Source organism: Phaethon aethereus (assembly GCF_964289735.1).
Source record: "Phaethon aethereus genome assembly, chromosome: 14".
NCBI lineage: Eukaryota > Metazoa > Chordata > Aves > Phaethontiformes > Phaethontidae > Phaethon > Phaethon aethereus.
Genome location: NC_138590.1, coordinates 10,145,680 through 10,173,550, shown reverse-complemented (window position 1 = coordinate 10,173,550; position 27,871 = coordinate 10,145,680). Strand labels below are relative to the sequence as shown.

Here is a 27,871-nt window from a genome sequence, read left to right as displayed (position 1 = left end):
AATTTTACAAAAATGGAAAGAGTCTTTTTTTCAAAATATAGAGCACTGTGGCCAGGAATAAGGCAAGGGCGAGAAAGATTAGCAGCTTGTCTGTCAGTTCCCTGCGATTGTACTTTGTTATCAGCTTTCGCCCCAACTGAATTGTCCCGGACATGGACTTAAATTCTTCATTTGCTTCCAGGATGGTTCGTGAAGAATTGGCTGAAATTAAGGGGGGGAAAAAAAAAATCAGCTGGTTGCACTTCACAAATATATGACAAAGCACATTAGCATGCAGTATTTGGCAATACAGATAGTGCCTGTGAGAACCTTCTGGGTCAGGCTGACTTATGGGTAAGACAAATGCAGACTGTTCTTGCAAAAGCTTTCACAACTCAGTACTCCTGATGTGCTAAGGAAAAATGCAAAACAAAGCAAGAGTACTGACTGGCTTAAAGGCCCTATGGCCTGTTCCTGAATTTTTAATTTTTAGATTACCCGATCAAATCCAGTTCACACTTTTTATGAACAATGTCAGTGCTACCTGAGAGCTCGCTGGAAGCAGAGTGAAATAAGAATGGTGCTAGAACCACCAATTTAAGAGAGAGAAATCACCATCACTATCAGCATTAGCTCTAGCAGCAGGAGGACAGGTCAATATTTTAATATATTAATTGCACAACTGAAACTGTTCCTCCCAGCCAGGGCAGTATATCAGTGAGACTCAGATGGGGTTGCACAAAGTGAAAAAGCAGCATGCAGCCATAAAAGATCCTTAATTATTCAGCTCAAACAATTTAAATGATTTTTAATAGTTATTTTCCCTAATAAAAAAGAGAAAATCAACTAGAGGAAAAAAGTGTGTTGATTGGTCTCAACTAAAGACAGAATTTGAGAATATGCCAAAACAGCAAGATGGAACATCGGCGCCTTTCGGCTTCTCTTTCCCTGAGAGAAAACAAGCTAACAAAAAAAGCTAACAAACAAGCAAACAAACGCCCCAAACTCCTCAGCCTTCCTCCTTTCGAATTACTAAATGAAAGCAAAAGCCCAGAAGTCCTCTTTTTCTTATATCACAGAATTCATACCCTGTACGACAGTGAATGCTGGTGTATCACTCTATACTGAATCGATTGATTAAAGAAAGGTCAAACTCCAAGCACGTTGTCTGGTTCACAAAAACGAGCACAGTAGAAATACATCTATAATATTTTGCAAACCATTATGTCCCATCTTAAAGAAGCATTTTGATCCAAGTGGAAATAGAAAACTTGTTTCCCATCGTTAATGACAAAGCAGATCTTCCCTGCTTCACAGCTGCATATATTCACTGCATACTAGGAAAGGACTTGCTCAGAGCAAAGAAATCCTAACCACTGATTCAGAATTTGCAGCTGGGTTTTGTAAATGACCTTCGATAGTTTTTCCCTTGATGAACTCCAAGTGCTGTTCAGTCAGAAACAGGGTGAAAAAGTGTCTGCCAAACTGTCTTTTTAATGGGAGAGGAAACATGCTACTTTTGCATGAACAAACAGGGTCCAGCTGCCATCCTCAGACGGGGGCAGAAAACAAGGAGGGCAAAAGTTGTGTTATTTATCCTCATCTTTAGACTGTTCTCTCTTCTGCCCAAAAGCACAGCTAGTAAGAGGCCCAGGCAACACAGATCCAACTTCCAAATGCTTCATGAATCACCAGTTCTGACAGGTCACTTGATTTATTGTCTTAGGAGTCTAAGCCAAAGAACTGGGTGAAATCTTGGTTTCACAGTCCCTGTTGCACTGCTGACAGAGCAAGTGACCTCGGGTTCAAGTCACTTGATCTCCTCGACTCTTAGTCATCCCAGCTGGAGACTGGGTGAAAAGAGTCTTCCAGCCATACTAAGTTTCCTCTGTGTATGGACTTGTACCTACACTTTTATTGTCTCTGCTGTTACCAAATGCATACCAGGACAGTAGCACAGAGTAACACCAAAGACACTCTTAGCACCGTGTCAACTCACATTGCTTTTACATTGCTTTTATGTGAAACTAAAACAAAAGCTCATAATCCTGCCCCCTTTTCCTGCCCTCTTGTCCTGTTCAGAATCACGAAACAGAAACTCGAATCAAACAGCTCCAAGCAACATACACTATTATTTTCTGTTTATGTCCCACTGTTAGAGGAGTTCTGCTGGATGGTCCTTTAAATCATTGTAGTATGTTCTCCTAAAGCAAAGCAGGTTTCCACTATGCTCCACACGGTGTCAGTTTGCCTCTCCCCATCCTAACAGAACTGGTGAAAGGTGCTTCAATCATCCAATCCATACCCACACACTCAAATAACATCTGTACCTAGGGTTTGCACAGTCTCCTCACTCTGCTGGACTTGCTGCGACATCATCCTGCTAATGCCCATCAGACTCTCCGTGATGTTACTTGCACTCTCTGCCAGACTTTCCTTCGTAGTCTTCCTGAAAAAGAAAGGGAAAAAGTAAAGCAGGAAGGGATAAAGTTATGTCTTTGGGTACTGCAGAGAAAATGCTGCTGCCAGGGAGCTTAGAACAGAGCTTGGCACCAAACATCTCTGCTGTTGAACAAATGATAGAATTAGTTTTTTACTGCATGAGAAATTCAGATTATCTTTACTAAACAATAACAATAAAAAAACCCCACAAAATATTAAAGTAATGAGCCAAAACAACTGCTAGTGTCTCAGAATCTCACAGGGGTCCATATTTTATCACTTGTTCATCCATGATTGTACAACTTCATGAGCTGGTATGGCATGCACTGATACAAACTACCCCTTTACTATCCTGGGTATGCCATTTGTTGCTTCATGATACTAAATATGCCAGCTTTTCAATACAGAAATTACATAAGCTTATATCCAGTTCTGCACATGAAAACAGCTTGCATAATGATCCATCACCTGTTTATAACCCTGATTGCAATTAATGTAAAAGGCAGTCAGAAAAACTATGAAGGCTAAGTTATCCCCTTTACCAACACCATGACATGCCAACACCAAGAAAACCTGAAAGTATCACAATCCTTAATGGTTTAAATCTCTACAAAAGGTAAATGCACACATAAAAGAAAAGTTATATTCCAAATACAGTTAAGTAACTTAAAAACATTACACCACTTCACTGAAACTAGTGAATATAGTTCACATCTCAGATCGTACAGTGGGACAGTCCAATACCTTTGTCTTAAGGAGTCTCTGCCCTGCAGCAGCTGATCTTTCTCAGAGTTGTCGATAGCAATTTTGCAAGCTAGATTTGCCTTTCTCCAAGCTGCCTGATTGCTGAAATCACAAGAGCACAATGTCGTAATATGATGGTAACACCTTTCAAGTGGAAACAATTTTCACAAAGCAATCGCCACTGTAACTGAGCGCCCCAGATACGTACATGGACTTTCCTCTATATGACAACACAGCATAATACTGTCCTGTCATTTCTTCTCCTGAGTGTGTCGCTTATGGAGCAAGGAAAGAAAACTGTGCCAGCTGTCAAATGACAGACTCTCAAGCCACCTACTTACATGCTCAACTGCTCAAAGGGACAGACCATGGTTAGGGAGCCAGAACAGGAGAGAGGAAAGGAGAAGGCAGACCGACCCTTTCCATCCCTGACCCTCTCTTGGTCTTGGGCAAAACAGCATCGTGTCAGCGACTGTATTTGGTCAACAGGATCCGAAAGACCCTCTACAAAAGTGGGATTATCTCGGGTTACAGGAGACCTGTAAACAGCACCGGCTGCCCGACCCACCTGAGCATTTGTTTCTTATGGTTTTCCACTTCCCGCAGTAAGGCTTGTTTCTCTGACTCTTTATCTTGCTCCTTCGCCATCTGCTCGAGCTCCTTGGACAGCAAGCAGAAACACGGAAAGCTGATCAACAGCTGCTGCCACCTGCAACTCGCACACCCCACTGCAGCCAGGGAGCGAATTAACAGCAGATTGATCCGGTAAGCGGGACCCTGTGATTCCCACAGCCGGGACCCCCACCGCCCCCAGGCAGCCCCGGCGCAAGGCCGCGCGGTGCGGGCCAGCAACGAAGGCCGGTCGCCTCACCTGGATGCGGCCGCGGAGGTGACGGAACTTCTCCTTCACAGCAGCGTTGAGCTCCGTGAGGGCGCTGAGCGGCCCCGGGCAGTCCCGGATGTCCTGGAAGACAATGGCCCGGTCAGCGCGGCCGACGGTGGGCATCGCCCGGCCCGGCCGGGGCTCCCCGCGCAAGGCAGCGGCCACCCCATAGCCCTGGCAGGGGGGGACCCGCCGCGGAGGCGGGCGGCGGTACCTGCACGGCCGCCTTGATCTCCAGGTCGAACTTGATGATCTCCTGGTGGCAGACCCGCACCGGCACGCAGGCGGCCGCCGCCATCTTGGAAGGGAGGCGGAGGCCGGGGCCCCGGCGGCCGGCCCGCGGGCGCCCCCTGCGGGCACCCTGGTGCGCACAGGCTACAGCCGCCGCCACGGGCCTCGTCCCGCCCGTCCTGCCCGTCCCGCCGAGCCAGCGCGGGGGCTCCGCTGAGGGTCCCCGAGGAGCCGAACGTCCGCGGGACGGCGAGGGTCTGCTCTGCTCAGCGGTGGCCGTCCTGTGCTGAATAACGCGTATCGCGTTCCCTTCGTGCGGCCGGTATGACGGATGTTATGGTTCTTCTGCCGGTGAAACGTTCCTTCATGCACCGCGTGAAGCATGAAGAGGTGGTTTGTTTGGTAGCGAGGGCTGAGGTGGGTCCCTTAGCCCTCAGGAGCCAAAAACTGGGCCCAAAGCAGCGCCTACCGCGACTTCCGGGAGAAGCAACGATAACATCAGGCTGCACCAGCCGAAAGCTGCACTGTTTTACACCCAACAGACCGCCCAAGGCTGCTGGCTGGGCAGGCAGAGACCGATAAGGCCTTAGACCATCAGCAGCAGGGAGGATGGCCGGCATCAGTGTGAGGAGGCTGGGGGAACAACACTGAGTACCTCCTGTACCCCTGAAAGGAGGAAAGGGGAGGCAACACAATGGCCCTTCTTTTTCCACGAACTCTTCCCCTGGTGCCATGTCTTCCCTCTCCTGCCCTCACACCTTACTGTGTGACAAACCAGGTTTGGACAAAGCTAGAAGGTGTGGAAGGGTAAGGCCTTTTTCACAGCCATTGCCCACAGCCCCAACTGGTGGGTTGCAGTCCAGATTCTCCTGATGGTCCCACCACTCTGACCCAGCAGCTGTGTGAGGCAGCTGTCAGCATGAGTGCTGATCCCAGGGTAAAACAAGTTATATTCTTACTTATTCCTTATTCCTACGATCCCTTTTTCCAGAGGAAAGTTGCTGACAATACCAGGAGACGAAGGGCATTTACTTCAAGAAAGCACACGCCATTCACTATCACTCCACACATACAATGATTCGAGATGATATTTCCTCCACAATTTTTATTTTAAATTACAAAGGATGTTGCATACATTGATGAATTTGTATCTGAATAGAAGTGCTAGGGATCAAGGGTGACAGAGTAAACAGTCAATAGTTTAATTGTGCCTCTTTTCGAAAAAATAAAAACTGCACAACTATTAACCAACATTAAACATTGCAACTCTTAACAGATCATGCTTTTAACATGGTAAATTTATTTTCTAACAGAGACAAGACTTTCAGTAAGTTTTTCTGAGCTCCAGTTGGAAATTGATTATAGAATACCAAGGACAGCATTACAATCATGACCCCGAGCATAGGCAGAACAGGATGCCATGTTTTGTTTAAAATACATTTTTTTTTTTCTGCTTGTCAACCACCTACATCCACATGTGCCATCAGCCTTAAGAGTTCACCCAACCACAAATACTGAGCAGTAAGTTTTTCTTGGACACAAATTCTGGGAAGATAGATGATTCCAATCAGAATGTATGTCCGTCATTATATGAAAGATTAATAAAATTAAGTGCTACTACTAGGTTCTGTTGCTTAATCAGAAGATTTTGATAGGGCAGAGCGTGCTTTTGCCAATACCAAATCCAATCCAGAAGTTTTTCTTACAGTAGCTAGTTAACTCAGATCTGACTTAGATAGCTGACTACAAAATATTCCTAACTCCAGAAAAACTCTGAACACTGTTGTTATCTAGAAAGTTTGGAGTTTTATTCTTATGGAAAAAAAAAAGTGTGGCTTAAAATAGCTCTGGCTCCACTTTTAGCTCCACAGCTCATTAGAAAGACAATAAATGCATAGTCAGTATTTGCTCTTGTGGAAGTTCATGAATGTCTAAGAGGCTGAGGATTATAATTCAGTGTGCACACACACTTTCTTATCATGCTAGAAGCATTGGGGGAAAAAACATGGCATATTGTGAAATGTAACTTGTAGAAAGATAGAGACATTTTTGTATGCTGCAAAGAAGATATAACCTAAAAGTGCCATCTTTCATTAATGACATTTAAGAATCCCAATTTATATTGGGAAATATTAGAGAGTGGTGTTTTCTCAACATACTAATGCCCTTAATACAGTTACAAGAAGAATCAGCCACTGAAGCAGTAACTGTTTGAAATGTACTTCACACGATCCCTGGGGTAAACAGAATAAACCTCAGCTGTGTGCAAGGCTGTGTCAATAAGCCAAGACCACATCTAGCAGCACACTTAACTAGATGATTCCAATTGAAGCCTCCAACTTAAAAAGAAAATAAAATCATGATTAGATGCATTCTTGAAATTCAGGTCTCAAGGCCAAATACAAATCCTGACATTCACGGTACATAAGTGGGTTATGCCTCAACAGAATTTCAGGAAGACTAGCAAGCACATTTGAAGAACAGAATTGCATTTGCTATTTCTGCTGAAGGCAACTTGTATACAACCCTTTGAAATTCTCCTGCTAAAGCCTTTTAGAGCTTTAAAAAAAACAGCTATGTTTAAATGATTTATGGAAGAGAAAAGCACATCCAGTCTTCATATTTTGTGAATAAGCTAACTGTTTTATTAATGAAGGCAAATATCAGATAAATATTTGGGGGGGATATTTTTAAAATAAAATCAAAACTGACACCACTGTATTCCAGAAGTGTCTGGTTGCTTCTAGGTTAGTTAAAAGACCCTTCATCCATTTTAAGTTTTTTAATTTTGTTTGCTTGTTTGTTTAAAAAAAAACCCACAAACTTTTTCCTGGTCCTCTTAGTATGGAAAAAAGTCTGTCTATAAAGAATTAGGAACTGAACACAGCTGACCTTGACTCTCACATAAGCTTTACAGCAATGCAACTTCATTAAATCACAATGATTTCAACTGGTATGATAAGAAAATCCAGCCCATCCACACGTAAACATAGCTTTAGTAGTAAGTCTCTCTCATCCAAAAAAAAAAAAAGTACTCACCAAGTATCAGTAAATGTGTTCAATAAACCATAAAAGGAAGCATTAGCAAAAGGGGTTTAGGGCTAAAAAACACCCTTCATGAGCACCCCCACATTTTGCAAGGCCATTCAAAAACTGGTCTTCCATATAAATACAAAAGTACTACTATTGAGAGAAACTGAAATCAGATCTATCCAGACGTTCTTCAGGATGCTTTTATCAGTTCTGATTCAATTTCAGAAGGGTTAGGTTTGAAGAGTTCAGAGGGAATGAAAAACATTTAGTTCTAGATGTACAAGTAAGGCACAATATAAAGCCACATCATCATCTGTCATGAAGGAAGTAGGAAAGGACGAGAATCATACATGGTACAGTAGAACAAGCAGTCCATCAATTCAAAGTGTGGCACCTAAGTTCAGACTGACGAGATCTCAACAAGAGCAGTTATGACAGCATGCTTTTAATATGGAAACAAATTCTAGAGAATCCAGTGTATCAGAAAAAGGAAGAGCTTTTGCTTGTATTAAATCAAAAATATATAATTGTTTTTGGATATAGGATTAAAAGTGAATATTCACAATGCCTACACTCAAAAACAAACAAAAAAATCCAGGACTTCATTAAGATCCACATACCATGTATGAACACTGAAAATCTTTAGAAAATGGTCTTCTCTAAAGATCATCCAAAAATGCATGCCACAGTTGCAAAAAACAGAACATGTACATTTGTTGGTTTTTATACCCTTATAAGATTTTTTGTTTGTGATAAGTATACACTAAATGTATATATTTTAATGACACTAGAGGAAGCAGATTGTTACTGGCATTAAAGTACAACCATTTCTAGACGGTTTAAATGCCACAGAGTCCCCTGGTTAAAATGTAAAGCTGCACAGCTTGCCTATGTCACCTTTATTTTAAAGTTAAACCAGCAAAAGGTCTTATCTTTACTCTACATTTTACTGCCAGGTTTTATTTATATCAAGTATCGCTGCAGCATTCTGACCAGCCCAGAGTTAGCAGCAAGTGGCAGGAATCATATAAAACGCAGTTTCTTTTTTTTTTTTTTAAACAAAGTGCTTTTCTAAGATACACATACATATAAATAGGTACAAAATAAAGTGTCAACATTAAAAAGCTCAACTATTTAAAAGCTTTAACTTAAAATAATACATAGAAAACACTGAAATGCAAGGGTATGGAATTCACTAAAGATTCAAAGTCTACTTTGAAATGCTAGACCAAAATCATATTCTGGTTTTCAGACAAAAATAAAAAGCTATAAAGTTACATTTGCCCAGTATTTCTGAGCAATTAAAAAGGGGCTTTTTAATACCTTGTCAGTTTAATTTGTCACAGAAGTTTTTACCTGATTGCAAAACTGCTCTCAATGTTTAGAAATGCTGCCTTGTCTACACAGTTTGGACATAGCATAAGGATCTCTCGTATCTGAGCAGTGTGTTAACACCATTCATCAGAAAGGAACAACAGTATTCAAATCTCGGTACAGACATGGCCTTAACTTCACAAGAGACATTCTCTGTCGGCGTTTGATGGGCCATATGCATCTCCGGAATAACTGCAACATCGGCAATAATTACAATAGGAATACATCTGACCCACTGTATAAAGCAGCAGCCAACTCTTACCTCACCCTAACAACAACAACACCTGAAACAAAAACACCCACATTCCACTCAGATTTTGAAAGTCTTAAGTGGATTTACAAAGTTTTGCCTAAATTGCCCTGGGTATTTGTTCAGTCTCTTGTAGGAAAGACTTTCTGTACAGCGCAGTAGTGGTATTTTGGCCTCCTCCTCCCTTCCGAGTCTTCCAAAATATTTAGATACAAAGTAAGCTGTGTGCACACGCACAAGTATGTGGCAGGACTGCCACCTTCATTGGCCACTCTTACTGCACTATTACTGATTCAGACTTTTTTTTATACTACAAGCTTGGATATAAAAATAAACTACTTATAAACAAAAAGGAATCACAGTACAAACAAACTTAGACAAACTAGAAATGAAGTGGAGAAATTCCCCAAAGGGAGTGGGGGAGAAAGCCTTCATGGACTTTTGCATTTTTTTTTTCAGCAGCTACATTTGAAAATATTTGGTATTTCTATTTTCAGTAAACAGTGTTTTGTCATCTTTAAATAGGGAGAGAAAGAACAGGGAGGAAAAGCGGGGCGGGGGGGGGGGGGGAGGTCCATGAAACCAGAGAATGATCTTGCCTTGAGATAAAGGACTTTCTCATCAAAGGCTAAAGCTTTTAATCTGTACGTTAACACTGACTACAAAGCCAACTCTTATTAGCAGAAGAGCAAATAAGAACTGTGTGTTAATATTCATCAATCATAGAAACTACTGAATTAACAAGAATAAGTCACATATAAGTTTGAAGAAGCTAGTTTCGAAATACCTGTACAAAAATATAAAAGTCTATAAATTTTTTTTGTTGTTTTGTTTGAAGCCTGTGTTGATCCTTGGAAACATCACATGCATAATAATACATCAACTGGAAAAGTGGCAACTAAGGAATTAGATATTTGTAGCTCTTTTTACTCTTTACATATATACACATTACAATAAAAATAATTTTATTTTGGTTGTTTGGTGGAAGTATACTACAACAAGCTAAATATTTTTTTAAATTCTCAAAGTTGAAAACTATTTTACCAATAGCTTACTAAAATCCAAATATATTAAAATCTCCTACAGTAAGTGCAGAGAAAAAAGATTTAAAGACTCCGAGACGGCCACCAACTTATCTACCATGGAAGCGAACTACAAGAACAGCAAAATAATATTGTTATGTATGAATGCTCCTTCTGTAGATAATTGGACCCAAACAAAAAAATTCACAGTTCAGTAAGATCCCTAACCCTGACCTTTAATTTTTTTTCTTTTTTCTTTTTTTTTTACATTCAGTACAGTATCATATAAGCTGTGCAAAACTTTACTTAGACTGGCAGTTCGCCATATCAGTTGCATTTGTCTTTGGTACAAAAATAAACAATCGCATTAATGTGCAAGTATTTGTTTTCTTCCGGCCAAAGTACCGAAATTGAGTTTTCTAGAGCCATCTTTTATACAATACATAGACTCTGTGGCATATATCTACATTTTCAACATATTCCTATATACATTCAAAAATTTTAAGAGCTGGAACAAATACATTAAAACCTATAATCTTACCATCTATACATCTTGGTTTTTCCCCTCAGGGTTTTCTTCATACAAAACTTTACCAGCTTATACTGACAGCTCTCCCCCCAAAATACAAGGCACAAAGAATATACTTTTTTTTCTCTTGCTTGCACAGACATTTAAATACTATATTAAGCTCAGAAAATTAAAGTCTTATATGGCACACTAGCTCTAATGCCACGTGTGCTATGTACAGTTAATGGTTGCAAAGAAAGCTTACTGTTTTTTAAGAAGAACAAAAGAAAATCCAATTATTTAAAAAAACCCAAACCCCTTCCCTAAATTGACAGCTTTAGCAAAAAAATGCTTCCTCTTATTTTACTTGGAGCATAAACCTGTCACAATATGTCTGGCATATGCTAAAACTTTACTAGCAAAAACATGTTTTTGCTTCTAAAACAAAAGTGATATATTCTGGTCCTAGGTAACTTAATTTTAAAAAGAATCTGCAGTATTTAAGAATTTAAACTTAAAGCAGCTTGGAAACTATCTGGTTTATGCTCCAAAAATGCTATGAAGCATTTTATATCATGCTTTGATTTGTTTTACTACATTGTTACTTAAAAACAATGGAACCTAATTGTAAGTGTTTACATAATGCTAAACTGACATGCAGACCAGAATGCAATTTACAATGAAGTACTTGACAACACAGGTAGAATCTGACTGATGAGAAAAGCTGAAGTCATGTATTAAACTTTTGACATTGGTATTCGCAACCCTACAAGGCCACCGGTGGCGTCTCCTTCTGCAGTCTTCTCTAAAACTTGATTCACAAATTCTGATGTCTGTCCAGCTACAGGTAGCCCTAAAAAGGGAGGGTAAGAAAACATGCTGTAAGGTTACTATTTGTTGCACAGATTTGTACTTTCCTACAAGTAATACAAAGCTCATGAACACTTTGGTTAGTAACCAACAAAAAGGCACAGAAAACTGAAATTAGGAAACGTGTCTGTCTTTTTCCTATTCCAGAAAGTGTTTGTAATCTAACTTATCATAGATGATAAGTCCCTTCACATACATGCAAATACATAAAGTATATCGCTTACCAAGAGTGTCTTTAATAAGTACGTTCAACTTCTGTTCCATGTTGACTCCTCTATCATCTTTAGGTACCTGCACCCGATTAACTATTTCTTGTTTAATGGAATTGATCACAAACAGTAAGTTATCTGCAAAGAAAAAAAAAAGGATTAGATTTACAGCACATTCCTCCTGGAGCAAGAGATCCACAGTTGTCCACACACTGTTATCTGCAAGTGTCAAAGGTGTCACATCACACTTACTGTAAAATTAAATGTAATCTTTTACATCTGTAAACATATTTTCAATAATATTTACATTACATGCACACATTTACATAATTTACATCTGTAAAGTAGCTCAACACTGCAGGTAACCCAATTCACATACACTTTATGGAGTGGACTGTTTCTGTACCAAAAAAATTGGTACAAAAAGTTGTTGGGTTTGTACCAACCCTTTTTTCTCTATAAACTGCCAGGTATGACCCAGGTTACATGATGGTGCAAAACACAGACTTGTCTGAACAAAAGAAAAATTAAGATGTGAAGAGTTGTATTTACCATATTCCGTGTTGAGACCCCAGAGTTTTACTTTATTGGCTTCATACTGGGCTTTCTTTTTTAGTCTACAAGCCCTATAGTAAGAAGAGGGGAAGAATTAGAACACTAACAAAAATTCCAGAATACTAAGAGCATCTGTTTGTTTGCCACAGCAATTTATCAACCAATACTCTCAGAGCTGTGAAGTACAAAATCATCTATCTTCTCACTCACCTTCACTGGAAGCACTCTGCTAACCTCTCTCTGCTTACATTTCACACTTGTGGATTTCACCACTGTATCAATCATTTGCCCTGCAGCTAAGCAAGCCGGCTTCCAAACTACATCTCCAAAGTGCCCGTTGCCCTGCTTTTTGACAAACTGTTAATTAGCCCATTGCAGGAACTGCCACGAGGAAGCAGGATCTCTGGAGGCAAAAATTAGTTAGATCTTAATCATACAGTTGTAGTAATCCAAATTTACTCATCCATGTAGCATTATCTAACACATACCTGGAAGCCAGCTTGTTCTTTTCTTTTCTTGACCTCGGTCTGGCAGTTAAGGGAAGTTCACTGACTGGCGTCAGGTCACTGATCACCTTATTCAGCTTCCTCAGTTCATTACCAATCTGTAGAAGTTTTCTGGGGTTGGGAGTCAGGTCTTCTACATCAGTCCTCCGTGACTTCTTTGCTGCATATTTTCCTGTTTAAAATATGCAGAAAATTGGGTTTGAAAGTGACACAATACCTATACAAACCTGTGAAAAAAAAATTCTTAAATATGTATTTTTTTGGCATGCAGTTTAAGTTCCTTTGTTCATTACAACAGAATGGACTGGAATCACGTGATCTCTATGGCTTTTTACAATAGCAACAGCATTTCCACACAAACTGCTTTGTACAATTCATATTATATCCAGATCAGATAAGAGCAAATACCGCTGGGCAGGCTAATGGACGTGACAGACAGAATACACACAACTGTGCTGAAAAAATGTATGTCACAAGTTCAAGTCCAGTTGTTTTGCCCCAACTGTAAGTTGCTAACTTACGTGTTCAGACAATATATCCTCTTGCACACTCAAGTTTAATTACATTCCTAAATAATCTTATTGCTGAAGTTCTGTATTGAGGAGGAGTGTTGAGGCCTGGTACTGAAACAATCTTCAGTGATCTTGAGCTTAAATGATCTGCATAAAGGCTAGTAAATCCCTTTTATAGGTATTTGAAGCTATTTAAGGCCTGGCTTTCCTGAGGAAATACACATATTCAAGATAAAATCTTTACTCCTTATGATTCTCTGCCACTGTGTCTTTTTCTAGACTTCTATTAAAAATGGTGGTTGTTACAGACACTTGCATGAAAAATGTTAATAAAACTAGCAAAACCTGCTCCAGAAATATTTATTAGAGAGTTTATAATTTACCCTGATTTATCTGAGGTAGTAGACAACCTTGGTACATGTCTGTACATGAAAATAAAAAAGTCCTGCATGTGTTCTATTCTGTAGCTTCTGGATGTTAAGTAGTGTTTGATCCTACAAGTCCCTCGCATATGCACCTGACTTAAAGGTCACTTGCTCCGCCAAGTGTCTGGTGGGACTGAGTTCTCAAGGCACATTTGGTTATTTGTTGTTTAGTAACAAGTATAGATATAAGCCTTCATAAGAAGGAACAGTGATAGGGACTTTAGGTGCTGATATTTCACTACAAGAGTAAATCTACAAGTAACAACAACAACAAAAAAATCCTTCAGTTTAACAGAAGATAAACTGCTGTGTTAAAGATAGTAATTTTCAACTGTAAGGTAATGCTAACATTACAATCAGGGAAGATGGTTTCATTTTCTCCTTCAAAGCCAAAATCAAATGCAGCAGCCTACCAAAGAGGTCCTGTGACAAGAAAACAAACATTACTCCTAAGAGTGGTTTGTTCTGGGTGATGTTAGTCATGTGTGCAGTAGAGCAAATTGCTAATCAAAAAGGCACGGGAATAAAACACAGTTATAGACCAATTGATTTAAGTTTCTAAGAGGGTATTTTAAAGAAATAGTTTATTCACAGAAGAGTAGCTGCTTCGCTGTGCTGCATTCACAGAGGTGGGAGAAACAAGTAGGGAGGCGCAAAGAGAGATAGTTACTCCTTATTGCTTGTCCTTTAGTTCATACTGCAGTTAACATGAACTTTGCATCTCAGATCACTTCCAGCTTACTTCTAACACAAGCAAGACAAACTCACAGCTATGAGGAGCAAATATCAGTCAAGTGACCCACCCAATATGTTTACAGTATTGCACTGAGAAAATTTTGAACTCATGGGGTTTCCACTCTTGGAAGTTACAATTCTCAAGTCGTCCACCTTCCTCTGAAGAAACCACACTGAAAGTTACTACTGTATGTTCACTGTGCTTTCCTTAGACACTGTGCAGAACTCTGCTAATTGAGCAACAGACAGTGTTTTAATAATTTATTTTCATGGTCAAAACACAACTTCTCAGCACTGGCAAGTATGGGAGTTTGGCTACTGAAGATGTCAGAATAAAAGAAATTAACTTATAACTAGGACTCTGTTCCTACCATGATGGAGACCATTCTTCTGATACATGTTACTTGGTAACGTATCTCGATTCCACTCAGATGGCCTCAGCATTCTTTCTTGTTGTGATGGTGTTAGTTGCTCGCTGTACTCCCAGAAGTATCTTCGCTTGCCTCTTTTCCGAGAGGATATTGCAGTCATTTCTTTTAAATCCTCCACAGAATCATTTTCATACCCTAAAAGGATGCATTGCATTGTTTATATACTGTTGACAAAACTGTTTCTAGCCCTTTAACAGTGGACTGAGTATTCACGTTAAGAGCAAAACCACAGATGAGGCCTGTTTTACATTATTTAATAGACTTGGTTTTCAGCAGCAGCTACGGGGTACTTGCCTTAAATCCAGGGATAGACACTGAGCAGTGATGGTGCTTCATTAGTTGAAAAGACACAAATTATTTATGCATTGAAAGCCCCTTTACGTTCTCTGACCCCTAAGCTCTATTGCTCTTCTCCCCCCGCCAAGTCCCACTACTGTCAAGTACAGACAACAGCTGTTAGAGACTGTTCTTCCATCCTTACAATTTTCTCCATGAATTTGCAGAAACATAATCGTAACTCGCCTCCACATTTTAATTAATATCTAATCAAAAAGCATGGAAAGAGAAGCAGATAATAAAGATGGATTAGTAAAAGACTAATAAAGAAAGCAAAATTGTTCAATCATGAATATTCTGAGTTGGAAGTCTGATGATCTCATTAGGATCATCGAGTTCAACTCTTGCTCTTCCTTGAGTTTGAATACCTTTGGGAAATAAATCAAACCACCGATCTATATTAGGCTAGAAGAAGGGGGCTCTGTTATCAGGACAATGACCTAAAGCCCATATGAAAAGGCCATCTAAATTGAAGGGATCTGGACACAAGCTGTTCAATCTCTTCCTCACCTCTTTAGTGGGATGAAGAGAAATGATTCACAGTAAAGCTACACAATATTTTAGAGGTATACTATGATGCACTTGATATGATGGACTGTTCGTGAAGTACATGGAAACTGTAATGTCACTATTCACATTGCATAAATATTTATACCACAATTATGTAAACACGAACCACAGTTTTAAAATCCTACTTATGCTTTAGAAAATAAAGACAGCCTATACCAAGGTTAAAAAAACACAAACCACTGCATTACCTTTTGTACTAAAATGCTACATAACAGTTTAAATTTACTTAAAAAAGAATGCATTTCAAAACATCACATACACTGATGAAGCTTCAAGAAAAGCCTATCACTGAATGAACTGTAAGCTTAACAAGCCTTGACCCCATATGCTTCAGCTCTGCTTCATCTTTTTAACAGTAGCACAAACAACACTTTCTTCTTTTTAAAACAGTCCATTCAATTGGTCTGTTTGCACTTGGAAAACCAGTTGAAAGAGGAAAAACAAACTTTCTGGCTTTGGTCTGACTCTCACCTCATATCCCCAAGTATGAATAAAAGTTAGGTGTGCAGAAGGATGAAATCAGTTCTAGAGTTCTGTTTCTAATCATTTCATCAACTCATTTACTTTGATTCTCTAGTTTATTAAAAAGACAGTATTTTAAAGACAAATCAAACAATAAAACATGCTTTATAAAACATTTTTCTTGTATAGCCAAAATGATTATGACAATTTACATTAAATATAGTTTCAAATACCATATTTTTAACTGTACTTCCCTTTTACCCAAATGCTGTTTGACTTATCAAAATACTCTTAAAAAACCACTTACTTTCCATTTGAAAAAACATGTCAAGCTATGTAACTCATTATATAGCTATGTATAAATTTAGCCCATCTTCATGATAACACAGAATTAAACCAACTGATGAAAACAAATCTCTTTAAGAGCTGATGTGTACAAATGTAAAACAAGGTTAAAATCAATACTTCCTGCTTGCTTATTTAAACTCTAATTAAGTTAGCAACCTAAATTATGTTGACTTAATGCATCCTGCCTTGCAACTCTAACATTGACCTGCTATCATTTTAAAGTTACACAGAATAATCTAGTGCGCAATGTCCTAACCTAGTCCATAACATACAGGAGTGCAACAAATCCGTTTAGCTTTTCTGCATCTTCCTTGAATTCTCCTCTTAGCAAAGATCATATAGCAGTCTCACTTTCTTTGGTGGGCTTCTAAGAAATCTGAAAGGGGTTTTGTATTTACCTTTCAAGCCTTTTGCAAGGTTTTAGGTTTAAATTCACCAGCATTAAGTAAAACAGAGAACAGGATAGGCATGACATCTGCATCTTACCAGATTAAAGGTAAAAATAGCCCCACCAAAACAAAACCAGAAAAGCCTTTCTCTTTACCATTTAATCATGCTGACTTCCATCAAATCATTTACGAGTCGTTTTCCCCCAGCTGACGGTCCAGGTGCTTAGAATAGATGCAATGCAACCTATTTAAACAATCTCCACATCCTTACAAGCACTTTTCCCTTTCAGCTATTCCTTCTCCAATGCTACTGAAAACAGAATCAGTTGTTGCATCTCCCGTTTATGGAATCTCTTGACTACTTGATGGGAGAAGCAGTCATTTACAATTATGTCTATTAAATGAGCTAGGTAAAAAAAGTTAAAGTGCTAGAAAAGGCCTGGGCTGATAATTCCCCCCATAAATTACAGTTGCAGGTGACCAAAATTGCTAAATCTGTATCATGGTGATAATAAAAACATTGTTGCCCAAACTTGCCTGACAGCCAGTCATGTTTTTAGTTATTTCTCGAAGTTCCTGAAGTTCACTATATGTAAGTATTTCCTCAGACAACACAAATGCTTTAAGAAAGCATTTCATGCACTCCAAAAACATACACGAAGAATAAACAAAAGCAAACTGTGTATAAAATACATCAAAAGGGTCAGCAATAACTAGTAAGTTTTTTGTTCTTCCAGTAAATTACATCTTCACTCTAAATTTATCAATTGATTTTGGTTTCAGTGCTACTATTTCAAGAAACTTTATCCATAGTATTTACATTTACTCTCAAGGTAAAAAAGCAACACGAAGTACAAGAGTGACATAATTAAGGAGACATTACCTTCTAATATAATCAAAAGGTATGGTGAAACTTTTAATATCACCATACTTGAGGTGAATGGCTTCATTCACTTAAAATTCTAGCAGGCTTGTATAAGCCAAGTTCCTCAGTTACTGTACAGCACGACATAGCTGTGCGACTGCTTGTCAGTAAAATTTGAACAAAGAGCAAATAGTTAATCTAATCCCACCAACTGAAATCCCAGCATTTTAATACAACATCTCTTTTTCAAAGTTACCAGGCTTTCTGTGCAACATGCCTCCGTGGGCTGCAAAGCACTGTGCAGTACAGCAATCATTACAGAGCTGTAATAGCTACTCAAAATTCCCTCCCAGAAATTAGAGGGAGTTCAATTCAGAATGAGGGAGGAAAAGGTTTTAAAATGCTAATAAGAATGTCTTATGCGCACGTAAAAGTCACATAAAGGGTATAACGCTTAAGAAGTTTAATGTCAACTCAGGAAACCTACTTAGAAAATAATTTAATCTGAGTGTTCATTACGATAAACACTGACAAGCTTTAGGGAAGCTACTGTTTTTAAAAAGGCAAAATTTCAGCTGCTTTGCCCCCCAAGTTACATATTGCCGAAAGTCGGAATACCTTAATACTTATACTGCACTACAAAGCATTTATAAAATGTGAATATTATAATACTTTCTACAATGAAACTAATACTTGGTTACAGTCCTGTCCTTTTCCCTTCAGATTTTATTTTTACACAACGTTACCGCTTTGTTACCTTCTAGGTGAAGGTTAGTTCTTATTTCTGTTGTTAAGGCTCCATTTCTACATGCAGGAGAGAGGAATTCAGTATCCTTTGAAGACCCACTAAGTGTTACTGCTGGAAACCACCAAGAAACGCTTCTATTAGTTTCAGTGGTAGGTATTCTCTGGGTTCTTTAGAAAACTGTACCCACAGTCAGACTTAAGTAATTATGAAATTATTTCACTCAGGCTATGATTTCATACCAGCTATCAAGACACACAACTCTGGCTAAATTCAAAGCAGCAACCTACCGCAGCACTAGAAAGCTCTGCATATCCTATCATCAAGCCATAGAACAAGACAACAATTGCAGGTAGTTCCTCTACGACCTTAGGCTACAAGCTAGTTTTCCTGTATTCTCTGTTACTATTTTTGTTGCATGGCCACAGTTTATACAGTTTTCTCAAAACAGGGCAATAGAGACCTTGTACAGTTTTCATTAATTATATTTTGCAAAGCACTTAGAAAATCTGGGATGAAAGTTCATAGTTTACGATCAGTGGTGCACACCTGTGCCTATAAAGCATTCAAAAGCGTTCTTTCCCACTTGGCAGAGAAATCCATTAACCTCCATGTTAACAAAGCCAAACATTGCTGGTACCTGGTTCTGAGAAAGTGTCGCTGATGTCATCATCTTTATCATCCTCATAATCTTCTTCCTCATCATCATTTTCAGACAGCTCGTGCTCACTGCCGAATCCTTCATCATGGTCCTCATCTTCAATATCGTCCTCATCATCCTCATCTTCTTCAGGATCTCCTTTGGCTGACTGTTCACCCAAATTGTCTGTTACAAAAAGAGAATAGTTGTGCTCCTCTTTCTTCTGTGAAGAGTCTGACACTGATGTGCTGGCAGAAAGACTGCTCTCCCCCACAATAAGCCCTGGGGTTTCCTGGGGTGGACTGAGAAGCAGTTCTTGAGTCTCTTTAAAAGGCAAAATAGGAGGTGTACTCTGACTATGCGTGGACTCTATTCCTTTTCTTTCTTGTTTCTTTGCTACAGCACCACAGTAACAGGTGTTTTCCTTTGCTGCATCAGCATGTGTCTGGCTCAGCACTGGTCTGCTCTGTGGTAAAGGATTGATCTTTACTTTTGCCTTTTTAACATAGTCTTTACATTCAACATGAATGTTCACCTTTTCATTATTGTACACATTGGTCTTCACCATGATTTGTGTACTGGAAGCAGGCTGAGTTGCAGGTTTGCTTGCCTTCTGAACACAGTCCGACAAAGGTGCCTCAGCCTGAATGTTCTTGGAGGAACAGACTGGGGCTGCTGCTCTGGTTGCAATTTTTTTGCCAGGTAACAAAGAATTTAAAGGGTTTTGTTTTACACTAAAGAGCAAATCAGGGTAATAGAGTGAATCAGAAACAGGTTGGGAGTCCTCACTGTTAAGCTGAGCCAGTGTTGGTGTTTTGCTTATCACCTCTTCATCTTGGTATGGGCTTGAAAAATCATCAAGGCCCAGGTAATCCACTTCTTTTGTTCCCCAGATGTCACAGCTGGTTAATTTAGTGTACTTAGTTAAGTCTTCACAGTAGGTGTCCCACTGCTCCCACTTTGAGGTGAGAGCAGCTTCTTTGTCCAGGATGTCCGTAAAAGACTCCAAGTTCTCAAGGTCTTTGCAGTCCTCCATTAAAAGTAAGTTGTCTCTGGAGCTTTGCTGATAGTCCATTTCTCTGTCCTGCGCACAATAAGACAAGTAAAAAATTAATACAAGGAAAGTTATCAATCATCTCCGTCCTCTACTTAATCTAGTATGGTAAGCTTAATTCCAGTGAAGTGTAAGAGAGCGATAGTATATGAAGATACCTCAACTTCCAACTAAAAGCTTCTTTTGAGCCTCAAAATGAAGTCCAGCTTCCATGCTTCAGCAGCATATCTTTCTGTAGAGATTGCTAAAGATGTCAAGTCAAATGCTGCTGGATTCTTCTTCTGCTATTCCAAATTTATCTGGTCGTCATCAACTAGACTAGTACCAATACCCATGTATTTAAAATATGAGAGACATCACAGACAAGCTGTTCTAGCCTCTATTAACCTAGGTCAATCTCTGCTGTGTGCTTAACAGTATATACTCAAGTTTAGCAGTCCCTGGAAAACCTCATTCTAACATGATCAGTTAATGACTACGACCTGCCTTTCTCTTTTGATGCAGGAAAAAAAAGAATGCTAGTATAAGTAGCTCATGAGTCAACTTTTATTTTGCTTCCCCTGCATTCACAGCTTGGGTGAAGTAGCATATAGCTGCTCTTGCAGAAAAGATTGTAAGGAAGAGTCTTAAGCACCATTACGTAACACCAACACAGCTTTATTTGAGACTGTGTATCAAGCCTCTCTTGACAGCCAGCTTTAACCAGCACCTATTGAAGAAGCATTACATTTACTGGACAAGCAGTTAGGCTCTTCCCTAATCAGTTGCTAGCAGTAATGAATGATCTAGCATTCTTGAGCAAATACCCATTTACTACTACATGAACTCAGGGTATTAGTCAAAGAGAAGAAGTTATGTATGCACACAGAGGAAGATGACCTACCAGTTCATACATGAAGTCTGGATCTGAACTGCTTGCCAAGAGATCCGTGCTCATCAGAGTCTGCTCTGAAAACACATGGCTCCGAAAGGCATCCCCAAAAGGAGGGTCCATTCCACTCACACTGGGCTACAACAAAATTGATACTGACATTTGAAGCATGCTATAAAAAGGCATATTCTTTTCTTCAGCAAAACATAGAGTATTGCCCTTTCATCCAAGCCTCTGAGCTTGTGCTGTACTTGCATCTGGAAGGTTTTTACCTACACAGATAAGCATATCATTTCTCAGAGCGAGAGAATGCTTCAACAGCAGCTAACAACATGCAGATCTTTGTAATCAAAGGACACATTTGTATTCATCATATAGCTGCAACAGCATTGCTCATTCATTCTTTCTTGTTGGTTTGAAATTCTTACGCGTTTGCCAAGTTTAGGGATATGTTAGCATTTGTAGAAGAGGCGAGCGAGTACTGGCAAGATCTGTGAGTATCAATAGGCACTACACGCTTGCAGAGCCTTCACCCTAATACAAACGATTCTGTACTAGTGTTGACTGTTTTTAGAACCATAGGAACTCATGAAACTTCCACCTGAGATTGTAACAAAAGCAAAATTTATTAGAACTAAATCAAGAGTGTTATATCGCTCGAGAACAAAGTGTAGCTTTGCAAAAAAAACATTATCCAGGATGACTGGTCATATGCAGGGAATGGGCAGCAAAGGCTTTCTGCTACATTTAATTCCAGACCTCTGTTTCTCTTCTAGACACACTCGCCCTGAGGGTTGGGAAGGGAGAAACACTGTACTGCTGAAAGTCATTCAGTGTGCTGATGTGTGAATCACTGCAGTAATAAAAGGCTGCTTCTCCAGGCATTCACCCTCGTCAAGACAACAACTTTGCTGAATCTTGCTGTGTGAACAAATACAGTACCAGAAGCAGCAACATAGCTTCCACTATAAACACTACTGGGACCCTAAAAAATAGACACCATTTAATTTCTATTTATAAACTCTCCCTGCTAATGCCAGTCAAATTTGCTCTTAAACTTTCTTTTTTTTTTTAAATAAGGAAGCAAAATTATTTACAGAAGCAAATAGAATCATAACAGAATTACCTGAGGCATTTCCAAGCCCAGATTCCCCAAATCCAATTCCAAACTTCTTGTTTTATTTACTTGTAGATTCCTTTCCAGCTTTACTTCAGTCTCAGTGAGTTTACACAATCCATGCAATGAAATTTTTCCTTAGGATAACTTCAGTTCACTCTGATGCAGCTTTTCTATTTGTAGATTTCTGTGTATAATAAGCACAGCAAACCCCCAAGGAGGTAAGTAATCCTTCACCAAAAAGATAGTGCTTAAAAAACAGCCAAAGTGAAGACAAAAATTTCCCCTGAAAAGTGATTATTCCTCATGCTGCAATGTATGGCAATTTTCTTCCCCTATCATCTTTCATCGAATGAAAAGCCACAGATGCTACAGAACAGAGTTCCTGTAAAACCTTTTTGGCTGAGTTACATTTTGTTGCCTTTTTTCCTCACTACCGAGTCCACACATTCTATAGACATAAGAAAAGAAAAAAACCTGCCTAACTGGAAATAATGACTAGCATACTACTGGGTATACAAGACAGAAACAAGCTTTATGACTAATATGACAGCCCATAAATTCTAAAAATGTCTCAGGCAAACACCTCAAAATACTAATTTCAGAATAGACAGTCTGCCACAGTGATATCTCCTCCTTTTCTTAAGAGATTAATCCATCCAGCATCAGATAAGACTCTATCAATCACTCATATAGCAACATCTAGTGGTAAAGGGATTACAGCAAGCATGCTCACCACCCAGCAGCGGAGGAAGAGACAGACTTCCCCAACAGAACAAATTAAAAATTGTGCCAAATTCCGAGTTGCCTAATAAAATATCTTCTCTATTAATTTCAAGTAAGGGACATGTTGAAATTAGTTCAGTTTATCTTTTAGTAGTTTTACCAGTTTAGTAGTTGCTATAGGCCCACTACTGCTTCAGGAGTTTATCTGTAGACTTTTCTGAACCTCATATCCTGCTTAAGCCTGCATTTTTTAACAATGTAATGAAAAACTGAACTGTAGAAAAGCAGCACCTTAGCACAAACATCAGTAACTATATCAACACTAAAAGTATGACAAAAGACTCAGAAAATAAGTAACAGGAAGTAAAAAAAGAGTTATATATATAAAAACAGTAATAAAAAAGTCATCCATGGTATCAAACCTTAGTATCTAGGCTAACCACATTGCCTTCAAGGATGCTGTTTTCTTACTGTCTTGCTTACCTGCAAGATCCCTACCCTTATATAAAAAGATTTAAAAAAAAAAAAGCAGCAGGAGCATAATAAAAAACCTGAACCATCACACATGTACAGCTTTTCAGCATTATCAGTTAAAATGTATGTGTTTCATTGAGCAGATTTCTTCGCTCAGCATTGCTCCTAAGTTAGACTTCGGCGCAATCTACTACGGCCATGCTTATCTTATTCTCTTGTTTTGAAAAACAAACAGTAAAGTAAAAGTGTTCTCCTACAACGGAGCTATGCTCAGAACCCTCCTCCCACCAGCACATGACAGCATCCCCGTGATTATTCCTACTTTCAAATAGTATCTCAGCTGTTTTGTTATATTCAGCGTATATACCATCAGACTGTGGTAAAAACAGACGCTATGCAAAAAAGTCTTTACTTAGCAAAACATAATGCTTTTCAAATAGCAGCTAGAATATAAAGAACAACAATTACAAGTGCAGTTATACGCAAGTTCTCAGTAAAACCATGCTACCAGTCAAAGCAAGCAATTCGTTGTAGGGCCCTGTGTTGAATAAGAGCCAGTTCCTTCTGAGAAAATCTTTCTGCTCTAAAACTTCCAGGGAACTCTTTTACTTATCTTAAAGTGACATTTAAAGTTAAGTTTGTGTCCCAGGGCAACAAGGCTCAACAACCCCTGTCTCTCTTCACTCAGCAAAGGCCGCACCACAGCAGAACTAGTCCCGCCTATGCTGTTAAAGTGGCACAAACAACTGACTCACTTTTCAACCTGGCCTGATCTAGGAGAAAGGGCCTATTCTTCAAAACAAATAAATGATGTTCTCATATGAAAAGAAAGAGGTGAGAAGAATATAATCTTTAATACCCATCTACACCTGAGTAGTATCTATCTTTCTTTCTTTCCATACGGAGTGGCAGAGATGGATGCCTTTTTCAACAGAACATCAGATTAACACTTTGACATCAGTACCAGAGCACCACCACCTGCATTCACATGGGAGACTGTCAAAGTTCTGCCACTGCATGACATAAAGGGGAGAGGAGACATTTGCTGCTGCTTTACCGGCTATTCTTTGTTACGTTTTTGTTAGAACACGTACCACAAGCCATTCCACTCCCTTTCATACACAACTAGGAAAGAGGAATGAAACTCAATCTGTACTGACACTAATTTCAGTAACAATCACATACGCTTCCAAGTGTCAGGACCAGAAAGCTTCTGGATCATTTACAAATCCTCAAAACAGACAGAAGAGTTCAAAATACTTTTACCATCTCAAAGACTGGAGTAATCTTTTAGCTATGAACTTATAGCGCCATTTAAGAATGACAGTGTATGTCCTCCCAGGTCAGAGCAGTATATCAGCTAATCTGATTGCTTCCCCTAACTCTCTTTATATTTTATTCTTGACATTTTATGATTTGAATCCCATTAGAATCTATTAAAGTATTCTACAACATAAGATTTTTCTTGGTAGCTCTATGGAGGCAGGAAACATGGCGAGGCCATAAAAAGACAGACACTGCCTCAGGGAGCTGCACAATCTAGGCATGCTTCATGCTCCCAACAAAGCAGACCTACTTCCAACTGCTTTCTAAGTTTCCCAGAATGATCAAGATCTTCATTAAAAGACTTCCAATGTTCACACTTAACTACCAGTATTTTTTCATGAACTGGTAAATCAAGATGTATAGTAGAACTCAACGACTCATATGGAAGCACAGATAACATCTGAACTCGCTGTGAATGAAGGTAGCTGTGAAGGAAAGTAACTTTGCAGGCCACAGCTGAAGTCCCATTTTACAGAATTTATCATTACTGGCATTCTCAGCTCAAGACTGAGTTAGAACAGACTAGTACGGTTGTTATGTTATCTATAATGAATACCGATTTGAATGAACTGGAAGGTCTGTTGCAGAGCTCAGGAATAGCAGTGTAAGAATTATTGAAGATAAGTACAGCAGGAATTTCTACTTCAGGATAATTTTTATTAATGCCTTACATGGGCCCTTCCCAAATGCAGAGATACAGAAGTAAACTCCTGTAGTTGCTTCACAGCAACTGAACCCCAGGTGGAATAGACAGCCCGAGGCAGGGGGCTGGGTGCTGCCACTCCTTTTGGCAGCAGCTGCAGTTAAATCAGATTAAGGTGATTAAGGAACCAGTCCCCGAGTTGGTTCTGTATCTGCAGATTCTCGAGTCACATCAGTGCAAAGCTGCACCCCTGCTCCAGGGAGAAGGCTCGCTGTTCACTTGGGTGTGAGGAAGGGCAAGACATCTCAGGAACTGCTATGTTCATCTAAGAAGTTGGGGTACTGATGGAGGCATGCGTATATACATTGGTTAAAATCCCCATCAGTCATCAATAAGTAACCAAACTATAGCGTTAATAATTCATTAATCTAATGACAAATCCTAATAAAAATCCTCTGCTTTTATATTTACTTATTGAAAATGCACATTTAAAATAGTTTTACAGTGGTCCCAAGACACCCAGGAAGACTGAACTTCAAACAGTCTAATGGCAGGCTTATTACGTGACATTACTGATGCAGCAGTACAGTTAAATTGTCAGACAGCAGGACCTAAACTCAAAACATGCAGCATTAAAGAGATGCATGGCAGTTACCATGCACGTGCCACGTTCCTGGCCTAGCAAAACACCCTTCTGCGACAACACGTTGTCTCCAAAGTCCCTATAAGAGAAAAACCTGAACTGCCAGCTTTCAACTTGACAATTCTGAAAGTCTTCCTCAGTCACCTGTATGAATCATTTGTACTGTAGCTATAACTAAAGTTGCTATTTCTGTCTCAATTCAGATGTGTATTTGTACAACTAGAAAAGCACACAGAGCATCGCTGTACCATTTTGTTGATTGTACAGTGCTTATTATCACAGCAGCTAAATGCCTGTTATAAATACATTACATGAACAATTACACTTTTCATGATGGTGACCATGCACCATGCAGCACCGTTTGTCAAAGTTACATTTTTGATGCAGGTAAAAAACCAGCACATTTAGAGAGCCTGTCAACACTAAACCTACAAACTCAGGCTAAAACATTCAAAATGCTGATCTCTGAATGTCAGAGAATGCGCAAAAACTATGCCACGTATTTTAAAAGAACCATTTTGTACTATGCAGTGTTTGCTGTATCTGGACATTTCATGAAGTACTAGAGTTCGAGATGCAAGAAGATCTCCTACGCTTCTCTTAAAACTTTTTTTCCTTCCACAGTTTGTGCCAATTTGTTTCCTATTACAGAACATACTCTAGTCTGTGCAGTCTTCAAGCGCAGAACGTATTTTGTTTCCGAGTGTAATGTTCTGGGGTTTTTTTTTCTTTCTACATGATTCTTCAACTACTAGCCAGACTTAAAAAGATTCTTTTACTTTTCTCCCCCATCACAAAGACGCTAAGTTTTCTTTTGTGTGTGTGTGTGGGGGGTTTAAGGTTGTTTTGGTTTGGTTTTTTTTTAGCAGGTGAGCAAGGACACTCTTGTAAAAGGTATTCCTCTGCTTCTACCCACCGCAGCCTCATTCACCTGCTTATCCCAAGAACCCAAGTCCCTCTACATTCTCAGTGATGTTATTTGCATAAAAATGCCAACATAAGCATCTAAGACATGATGCCCTTTGGTTTCTCTATCCTGGAGAGCAAACAACAGCTACTTAAGACACCCAGATCCTAATCTTGATGAGCATTGCTATTTGAAAAAACTAGAGATACAAAGACTGTTTCACTTCTTTTAAGTCTCTTCCCTTCAGGAGAGGGAAACTGCTACTTCACTGTCTTTGTTCCTTTTCCTCTTCTCTTCCTGCCCTTCCCCCCTAATATTATTTTTCTAATCCTACTTGCCCGCAGCAGACAGATTTCAAGATCTGGAAGTGATACCATTAAACAGAAGTTCTGGTCTCCAACCACACATGCAACACCTCAGGTAAAAGAACTGAGGAATTACCAAAGATACAGCACTGTGTTCTTTCTTTGAATTAATACTCCTACACATCAATGCCAGCTACCCAGCTTCGGAGGGGTATTCCACTTCAGCACGACTGCGTAAGCAAATAGGCAAATGACAATAACCAATCATAATGCATGAAGCAGAAGAAAAAAGTTGTTTTTTTTTTTTAACCGAACAAACAATGTATTGCATCTATGTATTTCGTAACAACTGTGCCCAGAATAATATATTCCTACTAGAAACGCTAGCTTTTCTGTACATTCTGGAAGAAAATCTGAGATTTTATTATTATTTCAGTGCCAAGGGTGGGATGGGCAGCATGTTAAACTTACTGGAACTATATTAACACACTTTGCTTAATTTAAAAATCTTTTATAGTTAACATACAAATTGCACAAACCTTTATTAATAAAAATATCGCTATAGAGTAGGAGAGTTATTTGCACAAGAAAAAGTAAGACATTCGAATTTTTTTTTTTGAGGCAGAGAGTTCTCCCGAAGCAGAGCGCAGCCAAAGCAAAGACAGAAAACAAAAACAGACAACAATTTAGCTTACAATTTCCAGCAATATTCTACATGCCTACATGATGGTTGTTTCTATT

The 27,871-nt window shown here is 39.2% G+C and overlaps 2 protein-coding genes across 3 annotated transcripts; both read right to left on the bottom strand.

The window, feature by feature from the left end:
• Positions 1-4: 4 nt before the first annotated feature.
• BNIP1 (BCL2 interacting protein 1) lies at positions 5-4,463 on the bottom strand (the record flags this gene model as incomplete). Of its 2 annotated transcripts, XM_082006392.1 has the most annotated exons (6): positions 4,263-4,463; positions 4,037-4,129; positions 3,734-3,825; positions 3,166-3,267; positions 2,310-2,428; positions 5-201 (listed from the first exon to the last, which is right to left on the bottom strand). In XM_082006392.1, the coding sequence occupies exons 1-6, from the start codon at positions 4,344-4,346 to the stop codon at positions 5-7; spliced, it is 687 nt and encodes a 228-aa protein (XP_081862518.1). In that variant the 5' UTR covers positions 4,347-4,463. The 2 variants fall into 2 exon arrangements, with proteins under 2 accessions (XP_081862518.1, XP_081862519.1); XM_082006393.1 differs by lacking the exon at positions 3,166-3,267.
• A 6,740-nt stretch (positions 4,464-11,203) lies between these two features.
• CREBRF (CREB3 regulatory factor) lies at positions 11,204-22,135 on the bottom strand (the record flags this gene model as incomplete). Its single annotated transcript, XM_082006420.1, has 9 exons — positions 22,116-22,135; positions 21,002-21,127; positions 19,065-20,148; positions 18,437-18,538; positions 14,650-14,844; positions 12,589-12,778; positions 12,098-12,171; positions 11,561-11,683; positions 11,204-11,319 (listed from the first exon to the last, which is right to left on the bottom strand). Exons 1-9 carry the CDS (start codon positions 22,122-22,124, stop codon positions 11,204-11,206), a joined length of 2,019 nt encoding a protein of 672 aa, XP_081862546.1. The 5' UTR covers positions 22,125-22,135.
• Between the last annotated feature and the right edge of the window lie 5,736 nt (positions 22,136-27,871).